The following is a 20057-nucleotide window of genomic DNA, read 5'->3' as shown; positions in this document are numbered from 1 at the left end:
TTATGTTGAGCGAATTTCAATTGAAGAACTTTTAAGCAATCTTTATTTGTACAGCAAAGCACAAAAAAACAATACAATAAAATTGTATAATACAAATTACAAAGGTATGGGAAACCGATATCGCGATAATCGTCAGGGAAACATTTGATCATATTTTGACAAATTATATCGCGGCAATCCTACTCAAAACAAGGTCACAGTGTCTCCCCTTCTCATGCAAGAACAAGGGTGCAGCTCATCTCCTTTGGTGGCCCTGAGCCAGTGGTGGCAAATCCACTTTGACAACCTAAGACTTTGCATAATCGTTAAAAGGTGGCCACAAAATTCAAATTGATGGAAAAAGCAAACAAACATCTGTATATCTGGCAAGCCAGGTGAAAAGTCATCATGAGCATGGCACACTTTTTTTAACAACAAAATTTTGAATTCATAAAGTGTCTTAATGCACCCGGCTTCTCAAAATGCTGTACATACACAGTGGCACATGTAAACGAGGCATATACACACACACACAAACGTTTTGGAAGAGAAAAGACAAGACAGTCATGATGCAGTTGAGGTCTTGAGAGTCTGGACTTAAATAAGGAGTCAACAATATGTAGGCCAGTGGGAAGGAGTTCCAGACTACAGGGAGTAGCAGCAAAGCAACCTCCCACACAGCAACCAGTTGATGTTTCAACAAAACAGGCTTCACCATTAAAATAATGCAAACTGTCCAGGCCAAATGTCAACTTAACCTACCCTCCCTCCTTGGCGGTTGCTCCTCCTTACTGCTACTGCTATCAGAAACTCCATTCTCTTTATTGTTCATCCCAACATTAAAGTTCTTGTTCAAACCTCCATATTCCCCTTCTATACAGTTTACTGCATTTTCCTTTGTAACGTTCTTATCACTCATTCTTACTGCACTACTATAGCCTCCCCTCATCTTCGCCTTATAGCTCCCAATATATTCTTTAAATTACCTTTTTCACTTGCGATACAAATTTAAATTGTATGATAGTGACTTTAAGGAAGATGCAAACCAAAAACCAAATAGCTGTTTTTTTCTGGGGGGAAAAATCCCACTTACAGTTAGGGTACTCCATTTTAGTTCTCTAGTGATGTTGTAAAGCGTATAGGGAAGTATGACATCCCAGTTACATAAGCAGCATTGAAAGCTATTTGTTTGAGTTGCATCTTCCATTACCAATGCATAAAACACGTCAGCTCATTAAATCAATGACATTAAGGATGAAGACAATCGGGTAGATCACTCAAATAAGTGTGCTTTCCGAGTGCGTCAGCGTGCAAGTAAGAGAACATGTCCACTTGCAAGTGTGTAGAACTCCACTGCACGTGGCACAGTTTGCCGTCCCACTATCAGCGCATGCGCAACGCACAGCAGCTTGTGCGCGTGTGTAACTCACCAAGACCGTGTGCTCCCGCCCCTTTCCTCATCTTCATCGTCACTGAATTTCAGCTTCTCTGTGTAGTCGACCTCATCCTGCACACCTGCACGAGCATGGACAAAGCCACTTTTAAGTTATGAAGCCAGGGACTATACCGTTTAAGTAATAACAATGTAGAGGGTATCAAGACTATGCGGTTGCCGCATTGAAATACGTGAGAAACTCTCACTTCAATTAGTGTTTTTCTGTAGGAGGAATCTGGAGTGCCATTGTTCTGAATTATCTCACGGCCGTGTTTACCAGGGAGGTGTACACCCTAAAAATGTCTGCAAAGTATCGCGTTAAATGGGCAACGATCTGTTTAAAACAGTGGCTACAGCCAGATCAATGAAAGTAATTACGAAGGAGTGGGATTCTAAGTCTCTCTGGGATTAAAAAAAAGTTTAGGATTCAAGAGTAAAGCATGATGGAGAGGAAAAACTGAATAACTACTTGCAGAAAGTCAAAATTCCTAAATACACTGGATGTGAAGGTGTCTTTTTTTTCTTAAAACTGATTGATCAGTAGTTGTAGTATTATTTACATGTTTGCATCTTAAGTGTGCACGCACAATGGCTTTAATGTTTCATGCGCTAGTTTTTCCCCACGCCGAACCAGTATATGGCACGAACGTAAAGCCTGAATAAATAACAAAAGGGTACGGATTTTTTTTATAACTACATGACAGCAAGCACAACTAAAAACAGAGCTTCCATTTAATATAAACATCATATTCATGTGGATGAAACATTAGAATATATACAAGATACCCGATGACATATATATAGTATCTGCATGGGGAAGAAACGATAAGCTGCGGCCTATTTCTCATCGCACAAAAGGAAGACACTCATCTGTTGGCAGCCATGCACTAGTGGAATAAACTGCATGTTCCAATAACAGTACCAGTCTCCCTGTAGGGTAACCACCGTATTAAAGCACATTTAAAAATATAAATAGGTACATATCCAGTGCATTTAATCATGGGACAAACTGGGTAAAAACACATTCCATCCATTCTCAATCCACTGATGGATTAAACCTCCCCATGCAATATCGGGTCATGAGGTTTTTAGTACCATACTTTACAGCGATGTCAGTGCGGATTTGAGAATAGAGGGGCAGGCATAGGACCGGTTCTGATATCACACACGCCATGGCTGGAAATTGAACTCCGGTCGCCGTGTCGATAGTGCAGCGTGCCAACCGTTGCATCACCGCTCAAACCTCAACTTCCCGTTGCCAAAAAAAGAATAATTGAAAATATAAATTGTCATGAGTGAGTGAAGAAAGTGCGCACCAGCCCAGCCATCATCAGCATCTGTGTCCAGGGTGTCCAGCTCCTTCAAATCATTTGCTTTCACGATGGACGGCCGGTCAGCTTCTGCAAGCCAGGGCGGCCGTGCTCCACGTCTGAGGATACACAGGGGCACATGCAGAGCACATGTAACAGCACACAGGCACGTCACTTTGCTCATTATCTGTGTATTGATAGTTCAACGTTAATGCGCCACTTTATTGAGGGACTGCGTGTTCTCTTGGCATGGCCTGGGACGGTGTTGTTTTTTCTGCCTTGCCAAATCTTAATAAATCTCACTGGCATAAATAAATCATGACTTTGTTCATTACTTATATTTAGTGACTTGCCTACCATTTTCTCTATTTTGCACTCCTATAATTTTTTTTATTGTTTGCTGTTGTAACTGTCTGACCCTCCCACACTGGACATCTATGAAAAATAGCTTAATAGCTCATCGGATTTATCCTGCAGTCTAAATAAATATTATGATTCAGAGTATACGAAAATAATGCAAATACACACATTAAATGCACACACAACCACATACAGGTCAAATACGATGAACATGCAAACTGCATGTGCGCACAGGTTGCTGCAATATGATACTACAATACATCGTATAATATATGATCCACAATAATTGCATCGTGTGTTTTGCAAAATAGTTATATCACACTTAAAATAAATGTTTCCCCATATTTTACTTCCTGACAAAATATTACTGAAATAAAAGCATAACATTCCAATTAAACAGATTTTTTTAAGCAACTGACTGGCATGGCGATTATAACATCTCATAATTTTCTAAATGTATTCAATGATTGCCTGTGTAATTGACAGCATGTCCAACAAACGTTATGTTGTAAAGGTGCAGTAATAAAATACTTATAACTTTTAAGTGATCCTAATCTTATGGCAAGTGCAAAGCACAAAAATAAAGTTAAATACAATTATGAAATTATGGGAAACTGGTATCACTAAGTATTGTTTTAATTATTTTTTATTTAGCAGGTAAGGCCCAATGAGCTTTGTAGCTTATCATGTGGAAATGTAAAGCAGCCAAATACTCTAAACGGACAACCTGAAGAAAAATCCATGCGACCACTGAGAGAACATGCAAACTCCAAATATACATGCGTCAGGATTGAACCCACGACCTGCTACATACCAGGTGAGGTATTTACAGTATTGTGGGAAACTGATATCAGAACACACACAGACCGTGCACATCAATTCAAGTCAACACACACAAGTGCCAGATTCATACGTAACCTCACCTGCCATCAGGCTGCTGTGCTGCAGGGTAGGCCCGGCCACCAGGTGGTGGCCCAAACCTGGGCCCAAACGGCGTACCGTCCTGTGGCAAACAACGCAACAAGACTTTATTTTACAATTACCGCTCAAAGAGCACTGCCCTACCCCATACATATATATTTTTTTTTTAATCGGTGAGGATTCACTGAATACAGGTTTCACCATGGCTGACAATCAGCCAGGTAGCACTGTGGCAAAGCCCTCAAACTGCCAACCGAACAGCCAATAGTTCACAACTCCTGGTTTGAGTTTGACTTGGTCCACCAACTTCCTTCCTGGGTCAATGAAACGGACATCACCTTGCGTGATTTCAACAACGGTCGTTCTGAGGAGAACCGCGAATGCCAAAGGAATAGGGCATTTTCACTTGTAGCTTCGGGCTGCCAATGGGGATGAGCACTGCCCTAAGATCAATTGCGCATATAGGCATTTGCTGTTTTTATACAAAAGAAAATAAAACCAATTTAGCACGACATATTTGACTATAAAAGACATTTAAAGCAAGACCTAAAGATTGCAAACCGTATTTCACTACAAAACAGGATTATTCTTTTACATAAAATCTGCAATTTTGATGGCAAATCTCTCGTGCTGGTAGGTTGCAACAGCATGTTTTTTGCCATGAGGTCTGAAGTTTCGTGCCCGACATCGTGCCCAACAGGCGGCACAACCCCAAAACACATCGGGCGCACTATAAAGCGCAACCCTAACGCAGCTATATTCAAGCACCGAGCATCGGCACGACCATCAAGAACGGGTGATCGCTTCAATGTAACAAACGTACAGCATGCAAGGTAAGTGCACGTACCGGGCGATATCCAGCAGCATGAGTAAGGGGACCCCCGTTGGGGCCCCCCATGGTGGGGATGGGCAAAAGCCCTGCACTGGGGCCTTCCTCTCGCCCGCCCGGACCCCCACCCTCACGCCAGCTGCTTACATCTGAATGTGCACACACATACACAGCCAGTCCATTATTCTCAATGCACTCAGTGCCAACTCAACCGCCTGATTCATGCGTTGGCAAGGGCGGTGTCAATCTCAGCAACAAAGGCCTTCTTTGGGAATCATGCCAATTATACCATGTTCCGTGAAACACCCAAATTTGCCGGGATGCAATGCAACCAGGAGATGGCAGCACAACAAGTTGGTTCCGGACCTATTTGTGCAGCCCTTCATACATCCATGGGTTTTGTAAATACTCAGACCCCCCTCCCCCCATGTTAAAATTGGTAATTGCACAAAACATCTAAATTGGCCAGCTGAACTTCAGTCTTCCTTGAACAAGAGACATTGTATGAAGATTTTTCGATTTAAAGCTTTCGTGACTTGCAGGGATTCATCTTCTTGGTTCTTTCGGTAAAGTCACGTAGAAGGGAACGCAAGCAGCCGTCCTCAGGTGAAAACCAGGTCTCCCCGACATACCTGGTTTTCACCTGAGGACGGCTGCTTGCGTTGTGGCCGAAACGTCGTGAGAATTATTTTATTATGTTTTATTTTTATTATTGTATTACTTCCCTTCTACGTGACTTTACCGAAAAAACCAAGAAGATTGTATGAAGATTTCAAATGCAACTACCAAGTGTCTCTAGAAACATCCAGTCACTCCTCTGCTGCCATCAACGTCTGGAACTCCTTCCCCTTGGCTGCCAACTCCCTCCCCCCTGTTGAAGTCCAGGCCTATTAAGATCTCTCCTTTGTTCTGCTCCTCCTTTAACTGTAAGCCTTTCCTAAATCAGTGCCATCTCTATCACCCTTATTGTACAGCGGACTTATTTTCTCCACTAGTTACCTTGCTATCCTGTATTCTTTTTGTTCTTGGTTTTCTGGACGCACGTATTCCCTCTTTAAGTCATATTTAGTCACTATGAATTTAAAATTAAACTATAAATTCAGGCAAAATTTATCAGGGATGAATCTGACAAATATAAAAAAAATGCTGCCTTTCTGCCAAAACATGAAGCCTCAAATGCTTTCTTGAGGCTTTGGAATACTGGGATAAGTTGACTTCGAACAATGTTTCCAGTGCATCTGTGTGTGGCTCCAACTCACAAAGTCATTTCCTGCTCAAAATGACCGTTAAGGCACTGCGCATCTCCTGTTAACAGCCCTGAGGCAGGAATAGAAGTTCTACATTCCGATGAGAGGATCGAGCATATCCATAGGGAAAATCACTGTTGACTTCCCCACAAAGTGATACAAGTTATGTCGACCCCAAACGGATGATAGGCCGAGTAACTCCCCAACCAGGATTTCAAACTCACAACCTTTTGCCAAGTCACTTGGCAGTTGCGTGGATTCCTGGAAACTCACAGTTGTGCATGTCAGTGTGCGTGCGTGCATATGCATGCATGTGTGCAAGTACGCACTCTGTGGGCGGAGGTTTAGTGCGCGCCCAGACGTAGCGTCGGAGGGAGGGGCCGGGACCTGCTCCCCACCCGCCCCCAGCGACGGGAATTCCCTCTGGGAGAGTTGAGCCAGGCCGCCCACTCGTGCTCCAACTGCACTCAGCAACACAGCAGGCCACTTCTCAGCACAACAAAGGGGGATCTCGGATTGAATGCCACACACCTGGATCTCTGGTGTAGGCCAATAAGTTTCAAAGACGATGCATATATTATCGGAGCGTGTTTGTTTGCATTTTTTCCCACAAGCATGTGTGGTGAATGCAGACTTGATGCTTTGAAGTAGGTATCTGTTTAGGGTTGGAACATCTTAACCTCCTGTTTTATTGCCAGGAAGGTTAAAGCCTATTTTTTTCCCAATAATTTTGATACTGGCAAAAAATGTTCCAATAGATACATTTTTGTCTTGTTTCCACTCCCTCATGTTCCATCTTATTAGCCAAAAATCATTATATTACGCATTTCCTAAATGCAATGCTCACACACACAATTGGCACAAGCCTCTTATTCTTAAGAATCAATAATTTAACCTATCCAACTAAGGTTGAAACTCTTTTTTATTTGCTTTGTCCGTCTAACTTGCTGTTTGTAAAAGCAAAGTAATTATCTTAAAGGTGATCCAAGTCTCCCTTAACACAGTGCATTTTAGTGTCAATGAGCTTTTAAATTTTTTTTAAATGCCTCCATCCAAGTCATGTCAAGACCATCAGAAGAAATGCAAAAACCTTGCTAACTAATTCCAAACCATCATTCATCATCACCATCAGCTACCATCTATCCACTGCAGGATGAAGGCCTCCTTACACCATCACCAACAGTCATTGTCCTGCAATGCCAGAATTAATCCCATGCCTGCAGAGTAACAGACCTCTTCGCTCCATATACACAATTGTCAACCTCTGCTTTGGCTGCCATCCCATCACCCAAGTTGGCTATTTATTTTTAAACAATGTTTCTAATTTTGATTAGTGCCCCGATCCACGCCCCACCTTTAGATCTCTCAGGTGTAATTTCAAACACCTGTGTCGCTATGCTTATTTTTGAACACATTTTAGCTATTGCTCCATTAACCATCAGTGTATGGTAAATCATAGTGGGTTATATGTACTAATTTAATCACTTGTTCACGCACATTGGTATACTGCTTTTTATTTTCAAAGTCAGCTTTACAAAAGCACTCCATCCGGCTACATAACACCGACCTTTATATTAATGCATTAATTCATCAGTCAAGACTAGCTGCATCTAACCTCGGGGAGTACATTCAGTTCCTCACTTAAGAACACCAGGAAAGTGAAGGTTATTTAAACAGGCACTCTCCTCAGGTTGAAAATTTAGTTCCCAAAATAGGTAAAGAAGAATAGAAACGTAATAGGGTAAAAGCCAGTCGTGAACACTAATTGGATTAACCTGAAGCAGGGTTTGCATTTAGTTCATGTGAATTAGACCATTACATTTCAGTTCATGGACCGATTGGTTGTGGTGTGTTTGCGCGAAATAAAAATACGGAATCTTCATGAACACTGCGTTTTCTATCAGAAAAATGTATATTAGGCCTATATCTTTCTCAATGGCCCTTACTGAGAACCACTGTAGGTTTCCTTATTTAACCAAGCGGTAAGATAAAACCATTGAAACATAAAACATTGCCTATCTTGCAAAAGAAAAAAAGGTTACATGAAGAACAATTTCAGAACACAATGTTTAATAAAAAATGCCCAAAACATTACCCTAATGTGTATTATTCTCCTATAAGGCTGTCAAAATAATGACATTTAGCCAACTGCAGATCAGGCGTAACATGAACCGATGTCATGCTAAACACAGCTTGTGTTTGTGTACATGTATGCGTGTGTGGGGAGCGAGTCTAGTGCTTAGCGATGAACCCAGCGACCAGTGTTCGATTCCCCACTCATGGCCAACACCATTGACAATTATCCGAATCAGTCCTGGGCCTCCCTTCGTTCGACTCAGCCTCAAATAAGTACCCGGTGCGATCTGCATGCATCGCCACGTGATGCGGGCCACCAACCACCTCGTGTGCAGTGTCGGCCTTCATGACGTGCTCACAAACAGCACTTGTCCCATCAGCATGCTAAACTACACAGGGGGTCTTGTCTTTGCAGGAGCCTACCTTCGACGGGCTTGGGTGCCGGTTGGGCCCAGGATCGGCTTGTGGCGGCGGGCGGGGGGGAGGTTCTGGCCACTGTGCCCCCATTCCCACCAGCTATCGCTGGGGGGCCAGTGGCCCCGCTCGTATTCACCTCTGCACTCGCAGGCGTCGTCTGTACACGCGCACAAACACAAGCAGAGCAAACACCTCCGTTTAACCTCACAGTCAGTGCTGCCAGTCGTCAATAATGGGGCACGGCACACGAGGCAGCGGCATGCCCAGCGATATAACTGGCCTCCTCGGTGCTGATGTCGACCCACAGCACCAGGGGACCCAAGTAGAAAATATACTCTTAAGACTTTTTGTAAATCCAACAAACTATTAATGTAGTACGATCATGTCGTAAGCAAAAATAGATATTAAGTCCACATAAATGGATTGCATCTTCTCTTAAAATGACACCCCAGCCTGCTGGGCAAAACTGGAAAAACTAGTAGAGGGGTTAAATAAGAACATGCCGAGTCGTAAGATGTGTTTATTCATACACATAACGTGACTGCTCATCTGTGGCGCATTAAATCCTAAGAAAAACACAATAACGTACTTACTTATTTATTATACATAGGTGTGGCTTTAATATAATTTTGGTTAAACGAGATATATTTAGCCCGGTAATACATTGACTTTGTTCATCCCTCGAGTAACAAAATAGGTAATGAAAGTCAACTGTGGTTATATGGAAGAAACGGTTCCTGATATGATGGGGAATTTCCAAATCTCAATTAGGGCCTTCAATGGAGAACACCACCCATTTCACAATAGACAAGGAAGACGCTTTGATTATATCATAGTTCTTATATATAACTAGTACGAGTAGGGCTTTAATGACTGAATAATAATGCACTTTTGCGGATCACTCACTAGACTGGGTTCTCCTTGGACCTACATGGATTAATATTGCAGCTCTATCCACTTCGAAGGACCTCTGATACACTGTAGAATTCTGGATAGCCAGATTACACATCTAGCCACACCAGATTAGGTAAATTTATTAAATAACTTTGACCATCTACGAGCAGTCTCTGCTGCTACTCACAGCACGTGGAAGCAGTTGCCAACCCTCCCCATGTGCCTGCCTTGTGTGTTTAGCATATTCTAGGCTCTTACCCCTGTGTTATTCAGTGTTAAGATTTCAAGTTCCACATTTTTTCAATCTCACCCCTATGTAGTGCATTCTTTTTCACTCGGTGTTTGTGTTATTTTATTGAGGATACCATGTGGTTCATGACTTGAGAGGGCACCACACTTCAGTATACAGTACATAACCCCACCACCTAGTACACAATTAACACCACAGATTATAATGTATTTTAAATTTGTAATATTAGGTGAATGTATAGGATAATTAGCAACATCACTTAGAATGTCATTATTGTAGCAGCTAGTTGGACTTTTCAGATAGCCAAATCAGTGCTTGCCCTATTAGCTAGCAGAAGTTTCACTGTACTGAAAATGCATTCTCAATTTTTTCTATTCAACCACCCTGCCCGTGTTACCGGAGCAGGGGAAACCGAAGGTGAATCTGTAAGGTAGGCTTATTTAATGAAAGTGCTCTTCAGCAGTTCTGGCTTTCATGGTGGTAGTGGCTCGCAGTTCCCAGTTTAGACAGAGCACCAACCTGGCTTGGGGGAGGGGCAACTGGTTCTGTGCTCTCGGAATCCGGTGTCTCGGCAGATGGAGATGAATCCTGCTGCGGCGGCAACTCCGGCTGCTGTGGCTGCTGTGGCTGCGTAGCAGCCGAACTGCGGAAGGCACCCGGGCGCCACGAGGACAACATTACGGCACGCACGACACACCCACAGCGCACACACACACAACACCATAGCACTTACCACATCATGGCATACTCCAGCTACAGTACACAACACACTACGGTGTGCGCCACGTTACATCCATCATCACCAACACCACAACACACACCACAATCATAGCAAGATTCCTATGAATGACTATTCTCATGCAAGAAAGACCTTTTGCTTGCATAGGTGGCGTACTCCCCGGATGATAAAACACTTTATACCCTTGTACTTTAAAACAAAAGATGGGTGTGTGTTACAATCTGAAGAATGCGATACAACAGCAAAACCATTTGTGATAATTCATACACGAGTGTTCATATGCAGATAAAACCAGAGCGGTATTATATTTTCATTGGCTAAATAGTACTGTAGGGAAGCAGTCTAGCCTCTGTCTCCACAATAAACTTTGGATATTTTCTGTCATGATCATTCGCTCTTCTCTATTCCTACAAAACACAGATCCCCCCTTGCACAGACACTTGTGCCAGCTTTGAATATTTCAGCTGGCCGTTCTACAATTCATCCAGAGTTAATCTAGGCTGGATGCGAGGAGCTCACAAATACTTAAAAGATCTGGGAAAAGTCCCATTTATAGGCTCCTTCATTTATTGGATTGTATAAACTTGCATGACCAGCCACCATATGGCTAAGCAAGTTGTTTGGTCAAGAGAAGGGGATGATAATGGCCAAGATAAGAGATGTGCCCATAGAGTATGTATGGAGAACTTCTGCCCCGTACGTAGCCTGTGGTAGGAAGATTGGCCTCTGTAGAGGGGGATCATGAAAAATACAACTGGGCAACTGTGGAAGCTCTGGCAACAATGGAAGGCAAAGGAGTGACGCTTTCAACTGCAGAGCACGGGCCTTAAACAGAACACTGGTTCCGTGAGGAGTCCTGGTGGTAAATATGCTAGTTACCCTGTTCTATTCACCCTTAAACACCATGGTCAGTCCTGTAATCTATCAGTGCGTTTTCACCACTCCAACTGCACTCAAAGTAAACCTTGCCTGACACAATCACATCACCACCATTAAGTGACGAGTTTGCTTTTGTTTTTGCGCTCATGTGTTCGAGTGCATTAATGCGTGTGACCTTGCCTCTCACCTGGCAGTGTCTGTCCATCCCTGGGCGTCGTCACCGTCCGTACCACCCTCGGCATTCAGGCCGGACGAGTTGGGAGGAGCCGGCACGCGGCGTGTTGTGGCCACTTTACCAAGGCTCTGCAGGCCATGGCGCGTTGCGACTGTGGGCATTGCAACCATCACGAATTACAAGTCCACCCAACCATCTGGAATCCTTACTCTGTTCTTTTCTCCTGCAGTTTGGAAGAACTATAGTGACGTTATACAGGACCCTGTAGATGCCACTCCCCCTGTACATGACCTCATAGCTAAGTAAAGGCTTACCACTCACCCCACCCACTTGTATATGTGCAAGTACATCCTTTTATTTGCTGGCAACACTGATTTTTGAAAGTAACAATGAAAATTATTACTTTTGTCCTTCCCATCCACGACTCAAAGTGGCCATGCACTCCTATTGTACCCTTTTTAAAATGTAATTTTAAACTGCATCCTAAGCAGCTTCATGAGTAATAGAAACAGGGATCTATTTCACCAAAACAGATTTTACATTTTAGTCCTGCAGGTCCTTATGAACCCATGTTTTCCAGCCCTTTGTCAAAAAATGGATCAATTTGACTGGCAGGTTACATTTTTTGGCCGTCAAACAGCCAGTTTCCTGTTTATTATTTATTACCCTCAATTTAACAAAACATAAATCATATATTTTTATGAATATAGTTGGATGTATGTTCAGCGAGTGGAAGATTCACATTTATTTACGTGCTTTATCAGCAGTTGTGGGGTACATGGGGTGACAAACCTCATTATGCAATGAAAACAGAAGTAATTTAAGATTACTTATAAACTGCCCTTTGTAATCTGACAATTTACGTGTTACTCAGATTAAATGATATAGGCAGTTTGGCAAATCGGGACCCCTCATCGTGAAAATTCACACAATCACTCGGGGGATGGGAAGGTAAATCGGTTAACAGCGAGAGCGGCAGGGGTGAATTTTTACAAGCCTTTTTTTCTGCGAGTGGCGGCAGCAAGAGCGTGGGTGTTCGCGGAAAGCGATGGCACTCACTGGTGGTGCGCTGAGTTTCCAGGGAGCGCCCCTTGTAAGTGTTGTACAGGCTCAGGGAAGCGTACTTCGGACGACTATTGTTCCCCTTGCCGTTAGACCCCGCACGATCGGACATCGCGCTGCACACACATCAGGTCGCGCTCGCGTGGGTTGGAGGGTGCGTGCTCTCTCCGCTGTACAAGATGCACACGTGTCTTCCGTCACCGATGCTGTTGCTTCTGTTGCTGCTTCTCCTACACAACACACGACGACAACATAATTGGTCATGTATTATGGGAATTTGAAAAGTTTGTTCTTTTTCAAGCACGTGCTTGATTTTACTTCAAACTGGCATAAACGGTTTAAATAATAACTATGTACAGAAAATCTTAAAGCAGAAATAGTACTTCAGACATACATAATAAACAGCCCATCCATCCTGCAATATAATTGTGCATCAATGCATACCAGTGATAATGAACAAGGCAGGGAATAACAGGACTATACTTGCACTATGGGAACCTCATTTGCCAGTAAAAATATGATAATTGGTTCTTTACCCTTCTATCTGGCAACAAAACTGACACCAAAAAAAAAGGTGTCAGTTTTGTTGCCAGATAGAAGGGTAAAGAACCAATTATCAGGACTATACTTGCTTTGACGTAACAGTTCAAGTTCCAACTAAAGACTTGACAATAATTATTGTTGTGTGTATTTTAAGAACTTTATGCAACCTGGATTTCCAGGATATCGTGAACAGACTCTAAACCCATTCAGCCATGTAGAAACACAATTACAGTAATGAAACCCATAATAATCGGAACATTACACATTTAAATGTTTGTCAGGGGTCAACTCTGCCTGTCGTTCCTTGAGGGCTGCCAAAATAAGTACCACTTTGCAGGAAGTCAGCAGTGGTTGTCCTATGGATAGACTTGCCCATGCAATGGGAATGTGAAACTTCAACTGCTGGCTGAGGGCCACCAACAGGGATGAACACGGACCCAAGTTTCCTTGAACACGGACTTTTTAAGCGGTAGGTCAAGCGATAACGTACGGCATTAGGAAATATTTTACAATTCGTATGCACAATATTTAACCTGAGACTTTTGTGAACACAAAATTATAAAATAGCATTTGATTCTCAATCACAGGTTATATAATACCGTTTCAATAAATCACCATATAATTTGCAGATTATAGTAAACTGCAGTGTGACAAGTCACACTGTAACCAGGAGACTACTGTATGGAATGTGTTGACTTCATCCTGGATCTAGCCCCAAGGCAATGAAAAATTCATTGGTTATTTTTGCGTGCGTCAACAAGGCACTCGTGACATTAAGAGCTAATGGGTACCCCCCCCCCTCATATACTGCGCCATAGCTGAAATGTACATCACTAACACCTCACTGCGCTCCAATTAGTAAGGTGGTGTGCTTGTGAATGAGATTGAATATTGTACAGTAGACCAAGCAGGCTAAACAATACTGCCACGTTAAAAATGGTATAATAATATGGCAAGCTCATTTAATTAAACAGGCAATTCACACAGTCTTAAGGCTGTTTTCAGGAGGGCTCTGTAAATGGTATTATTGTCCAATTCATTAAGTGTTCACATGTAGGTAGAAACCATATTATCTGGAAGAAACCCACAAGGAGATAGATAATACTTACAAGTGAAAAAGGATTTTCACTTTTAACAATTTGATATGTCTCAACATGGTCACAATTTTTTTCCTGCTCACTTTCACTCTGGACTAGAATTTGTACAGACCTTATAAATGACATGCAGCAAACCACTTTTCGGGTCAGGCAGTCTCTGGTCAGGTAAGAAAGGGCTCTTAAAAATGTGATAAGTAGTTCCAGGTTTGTATTCTAGGGCCATTCCCTGACAAAGCGTGGAGCCCTGCAGAGCGAGTGACCGGAACGGAAATTCTTCACCTCATAATCCCTGTGCCATAGCACAAGAGGAAAATACTAATAATCATAATGTATTGCCCTTTATTAAGCAACTACTGAATTAAAGTCTTGCCATTCTTCCCAGTCACGGGGGTTTCTTGACTGTAATCAACCATGCTGCTGGTCAGTTGCACAGAATATACCATTCTAAAATCCATAACTTTTAAGCAGACAGCCAATGTCAAAACTGAATTTGTTAAGTGAAAGAGCAACCGATAAAGCCAACATGAGAAAACTGTATGTTCTAAGGCCAAGTGACACTGCACTTCACAGTAACAAGGACACAATGTGCATGCACGCATCTTGCAATGAGCCAGGGAGTAATGAACATGCTCACATTTCAGGCCAAGTGGTATTTCTCTGTGCATTGGCTGTATCGAGACGAAATGTGTCTGCCTGAGCAACCAATTACAATTGAGTGTCGGTTTTCATTTGTACATCTTCATAATAACGACTGGATTTGCATTTTAAATCTGTCGTATCATAATGCAAGGGCACGATTAAAAAAACATGAAACACCACTAACAGGGCACTGCTTATTTTTTGTCATGTAGACATACAACACGGAAATCATCGTAATCTTTATTCGGTGGTTGACACCAGCTCATCCTGATATTCTATTTGAACAATATCTCTGGGCAACCTGTGTAGTCATTTATTTAGGTTTTTTTTCCATTATCCATAAATGCAAGTAAAAAAAATATTTAAATAAATTTTTGGTTTTCCAAGTATATCGAAATGTCGAACAATAAAAGCCCAACCTCTGACTTTGTCTGCTCGAAAGTATTACGTAGTGATGAAGAGTCCTGCCACATGCCCAATCACAATGGAACCCGCCGTGTGGTTTCAATGTTCATGTGTGGCAATCGGTTCAATTATTACTCAAATTTAACTGGATTTGGCTATCGATTCCGTGACTGTTGAAATTGATCATTAAGAACGTTTTTTAAAAATTGACAATTAATTAACAACATAAGAGTCATACACATTTAACAATTACTTTATATGATGTAGAGGTGGCATAGTGGTTAATGCAATGTGCAACGAAGCTGGTGACACCTACGTTGGGTTCAAACAACTGATGGAAATTTCTAATTCCTATAATGGAAAAGACAATTACTTGACTATCCACAAAGCAATACTTATTGTTTCAACCCTTGAGGAAATATTTTCTAAGGTAAGATTTCAACTGACATTGGCATAAAATGGTCTGTTACTGATGTTAGTCTACTGAGTGTTACAATTTGATAGTTTTGTCTGGAAATTACCAAGCTCTTGGTGGTAGAAACTCAACCACCGCCTCAATAGAAAATTACGTTGTGATAAGCACACGCACTATTCGACTATGGTTACCTTAACTACTGTAAACAACACATTACAGGTATTTGGCAGGCAACCGAGAAGGTAAAACCGTGGCATTGGCCAAGAGTCAAGTAACCATTTTACCAATCCCTTAAGAATCCACATTGTTCCTCATTAACAGCATAGCTGACTGCCACACACAAACATTAATAAAACTGGAATAAAAATTCACTGTGCTGCACTGGAAAGATAAAAGTGAAACACTACCCTGCACCGTACCAGATAACCGTTTTTCACAATTGATTAATGTCTCATAAACAAAAACTTGTGTCACAGCTACAAACTGAGAGGAGCATGATCGGACAACTCCAAAATGGTCAGAAGAAGACCGTACTGCAATGATTGAAAATATACTACGCAGAGCTTTGAGCATGACCGAATCATGTGTAGTTTTTCTCTGAATATGCCCATGTCATCACTCACGCCACTTTTTAATTTGCTCAACATCCTGAAAGTGTCTTGGAACTAAAAAAGTTAGGCTTACCCGAGTAAAGGGCATTGTTATTTCATGAATTAAGACACTGCATACGACCTACATTCTCTTTCAATTAATTTTATTTTGCAAGCAATTCAGCCCCAAATCAAGATGTGACAACACTCCCAAGAACTTTCTGTCCCTACATCTCAAAGCGACATGCTCTCTGGTAGCATACATTATCTATTTAAGCCTCCAGAGAGCAGAACTTGTGAACACACACGCGCACGAGGCAGGTCTTATTGCCGAAAAAAGAGAGATCATTCTACATCTACATTGAAAACTAATTCATTTCAGCTTTTTGTGTTTAGTTTGTTGTCCTTCCCCACACCTCCGATTAGAACGGTTGGCTACGTACGGTGTGAAAGTAGCTCAACATATCAACATATTCCAAATGCTGCCAATCTTGACATTAACCAGGTGTGAAAGATCAGGTCAGCTTATTCACAGACCAATGGCAGCTGACCATCACTTTTCTTCAGTCCACATGAATGTTGCAATATGAAAGTTCAGCTTATACAGCATCACTACATCTTGGTCAAACCAATGGTGCCAATCAACATTTACAACTTCCTCTTATTAGCTTTGTTATCCTGAGAAACCCATCAACACTTAACCTGACCTCTACTCGTCGAGCGTTAAATGTAATCCATCAAAATCTGCACTGTTAACACTGTCAGTGGCATATAACACACACAAGTCTGCATTGTGGCCGACATTATCACATAGAGCATGGGATGTTGGCATATTTCAAATGGGTCTACTCTTGTAGGATATAACACGCATCATGGTGCAGATTTCTCGACATATCCAGCATAAATTCACAAGAACATATTTCTGTTTAGAATGCATTTTGACAAGGGCCGAATCTCGGGGCGATATTTCTCACGAGTCAAAGCGTCTCCCTTTTTCAAAACAGAAATCGGCAAACACTTTTCCATTCCATATTTCCATAGTACGCAATGCTCACCATGGCATGCCATCTGTTGACCTCTCTCACAAAGTGGTACTCATTTCATCCCCATTTTTTTTTATCCCCCAGAGGGATATTGGGATGAGTGGTACCCCAGCTGAAACGTATGACCCTCCAATTTTAAGAGCTCAGCGCTACCAACAAGCACCACCACGCCGCCGGATGTAATAAGATAGGTGTTTCACAAAAATAATGTAACGATGAAACCGATGTGCTATATATTTAAATGGAAGCCAGTGCCTATTTGAAGAGCCAGGTTTCCACAGTGCAAGCGATTCCAGCCTACTGATCGTAATATGTTTCGTAACATTTTACTGGTTTATTATTTGTAAACAATTATATACAACTGTGCTTTTGGCGCACATCTACAGCGTTTGAATATAAACATCCCTCGTGTAAGCCATTATAATCAAAAGCACAACATTTTAACCCTCCGCACGATGCTAGCATAGGCGTTGTATATTTCCTATACACATCGTTCATGGGTCTATTCTTACCGTTGCTATTTTTTCTTCTCAAATCTAAAACCAGGAGTTGGGTTCGCACCGTGTGCGAATAATGTATACTTCTCACAGCTGCGTTAAAGCAATTAAACCCAACCCGGATGGCGCTGGGTCAGTGGAGGGAGGTGGTGTGGGGGCGGCGAAAGTGACCCGAGTCACCACCAAATGGGACCATCATCTTTGCGGTCGATAAACATCACACGAGTACCACTTCGGTGGGGGGGGGCCCATACGGTGGTTATTTGTCTATGGAGGACAATAGGCTCCTCGGCTAGCGAATGTTGGAATTTGAACACTGACTCCACAGCCACCCGCAAGGAGGTAAAATCATAATCACCACGCCGGGCTCTTTCATACTGAACACGAGAACAACTTTAACCACACTGGGCCCCCCATCAAACACCTCAAATATGGCAATGCCCCCATCACCAAAATCCGAACCATCGGTGCCCAATGCCCCGACCACCACCATGGCTGCCGTGACGTCACCGACCATTCAAAGCAAGGCCCCAATTAACGCTCTAATTTGCATATAATTACGTCTCGACCCCCCCACCCAGCCACCTACCACCCCTACTGGCCCCTCGTGTTGCCCCCCACCCCACACACACCCCGCCACCTTTCCCCTTTCAAATTTCCAGCCCGGGCCTGTCGCGGCTCTCAAGACTCCGCGACCTTCCCCGCCATCTTACGCCGGCGACGCGCTCCGGAGTTGTCTCAACAACCGCATGGGGGGAGGGGGGGGGGTGACAGCAGGCGAGGGCCAGGCTCGAGAGGGCGACAACAACGCGGCTCGGGCGAGGCGAGCGAGCCTCGATCGTAGTGATACATCGAGAACGACAAGCGGGTCATGAGGCACAAGAGCCATGGGGGGGGGCAGGCCTCTCACTGGAAGATGGCGGCGGGCCCTCATCATCACACACCCGCCCCCCTTCCCCCGGGCTGCTTGAACGCGACCCGCGTCGCGAACAATCGGGCGGGCACCGTGTCGCGAAACGCGGCCCGCGTCGCGTCACTTGCCTCGTTCGCGAGTAACTTGGGCGGCTTGTGCTCTCGTAGAGACCAAGATGGGGCCGCGGCGTCGTTGGCAATGGCTCCGATGCGATCGGATTGACGGAGTGGCCGGCCGCTTCACCGCGGTGGCGCTTTAGCTGGGAAGCGCCGTTGAGAGGGCGTGGCAGCATAAATTATGTTAATTATTGCGATGGATGGGCGTGGTTATGTTAATGAACAAACATCCCGGATGGGACGTGATACCTCTTTCCGTAGTATTATGTTAATGCGCATGATGGCACCAGACGTGATTATACATTTTAGTTTATAAATTAAGTGCTCGGCAAACGTTTTGACGTTACAGCGCACGGTTTACGGTTGCTTCGAAGTTGTGCTTCAAGGCTTTATTTCTCAGACTCCTCCGCCTCAGGAATGTAGATCTGTTAAATTCATTTTAGGGTCTCACACGAACAAAATCTTCCCACAATGCAGTGTGCCAGGCAACATTTAATAAAATTTACTTTGCAAATAAATGCGTTTATTGAGGAGCAATTGCTGATTGTTGAAGATTACCGAAGAGTCCGTCTGTTAGTCAATAGCTATTAGTTAATTATACATACACCTGTACTTCTTTGAAACTGGTCATCAGAAACATGTAAACTGTCATCAGACCCAATGGTTCAAACTTTATTTGAAGCTTTCGTGACTGCAGGAATTACTCTTTGGTTCTATCGGTAAAGCCACGTAGAAAGAAAATAATTTTAATAGAATACGACATTTCGATTGCAACACAAGCAACCGTCATCAGGTAGAACTAAATTTGAGAAAGAGACAAAACACAGACACACAACATAGACACACAGACAGACACACAAGCAGAGAGAGACAACACAGAGACACAGAGAGAGACACACAACATAGACACACAGAGACCCAATGCCTCTTGCTTGCTTGTGTTGCAATCGAAACGTCGTATTCTATTATTAAATGTATTTTCTTTCTACGTAACTTTACCGAAAGAACCAAAGAGTAGACCCCATGGTGTTAAGCGCAGAGCCCACCCCATATGAACTTTATCTCTGGCCCGCATTCACGTAGCAGGGCTATTGTTTGCGATGTTAATTATGTACTATAGAATTAAGGGAATGTTGTTTACGTTACGTGTTTATTTTTGTCGTTTACATGACGTACTTGTAATGATTCATTGGGAATGTCGGTGGTTGCACAATCAATAACAAAAA

The 20057-nt window shown here is 42.9% G+C and overlaps 1 protein-coding gene across 1 annotated transcript in view; it reads right to left on the bottom strand.

Annotated features, from left to right (window-relative positions):
• LOC144719666 (uncharacterized) overlaps positions 1 to 19019 on the bottom strand; it is a 97564-nt gene extending 78545 nt beyond the window's left edge. The window contains exons 1-10 of the mRNA XM_078595805.1: positions 18844 to 19019; positions 12571 to 12803; positions 11524 to 11662; positions 10238 to 10361; positions 8581 to 8731; positions 6411 to 6542; positions 4853 to 4983; positions 4008 to 4087; positions 2731 to 2843; positions 1410 to 1494 (exon numbers count right to left, since the gene is read on the bottom strand). Of these exons, the coding sequence (XP_078451931.1) occupies positions 1410 to 1494; positions 2731 to 2843; positions 4008 to 4087; positions 4853 to 4983; positions 6411 to 6542; positions 8581 to 8731; positions 10238 to 10361; positions 11524 to 11662; positions 12571 to 12685 (1070 nt within the window). The 5' untranslated portion in view covers positions 12686 to 12803; positions 18844 to 19019. The remainder of the gene's footprint in view (positions 1 to 1409; positions 1495 to 2730; positions 2844 to 4007; positions 4088 to 4852; positions 4984 to 6410; positions 6543 to 8580; positions 8732 to 10237; positions 10362 to 11523; positions 11663 to 12570; positions 12804 to 18843) is intronic.
• Between the last annotated feature and the right edge of the window lie 1038 nt (positions 19020 to 20057).

The sequence above is a fragment of the Lampetra planeri genome, chromosome 6 (assembly GCF_965212315.1).
Source record: "Lampetra planeri chromosome 6, kcLamPlan1.2.h2, whole genome shotgun sequence".
In the NCBI taxonomy this organism is placed as follows: domain Eukaryota; kingdom Metazoa; phylum Chordata; class Hyperoartia; order Petromyzontiformes; family Petromyzontidae; genus Lampetra; species Lampetra planeri.
Note: the sequence above shows the minus strand (reverse complement) of the source record. Positions and strands in the feature narration are given on the sequence as shown.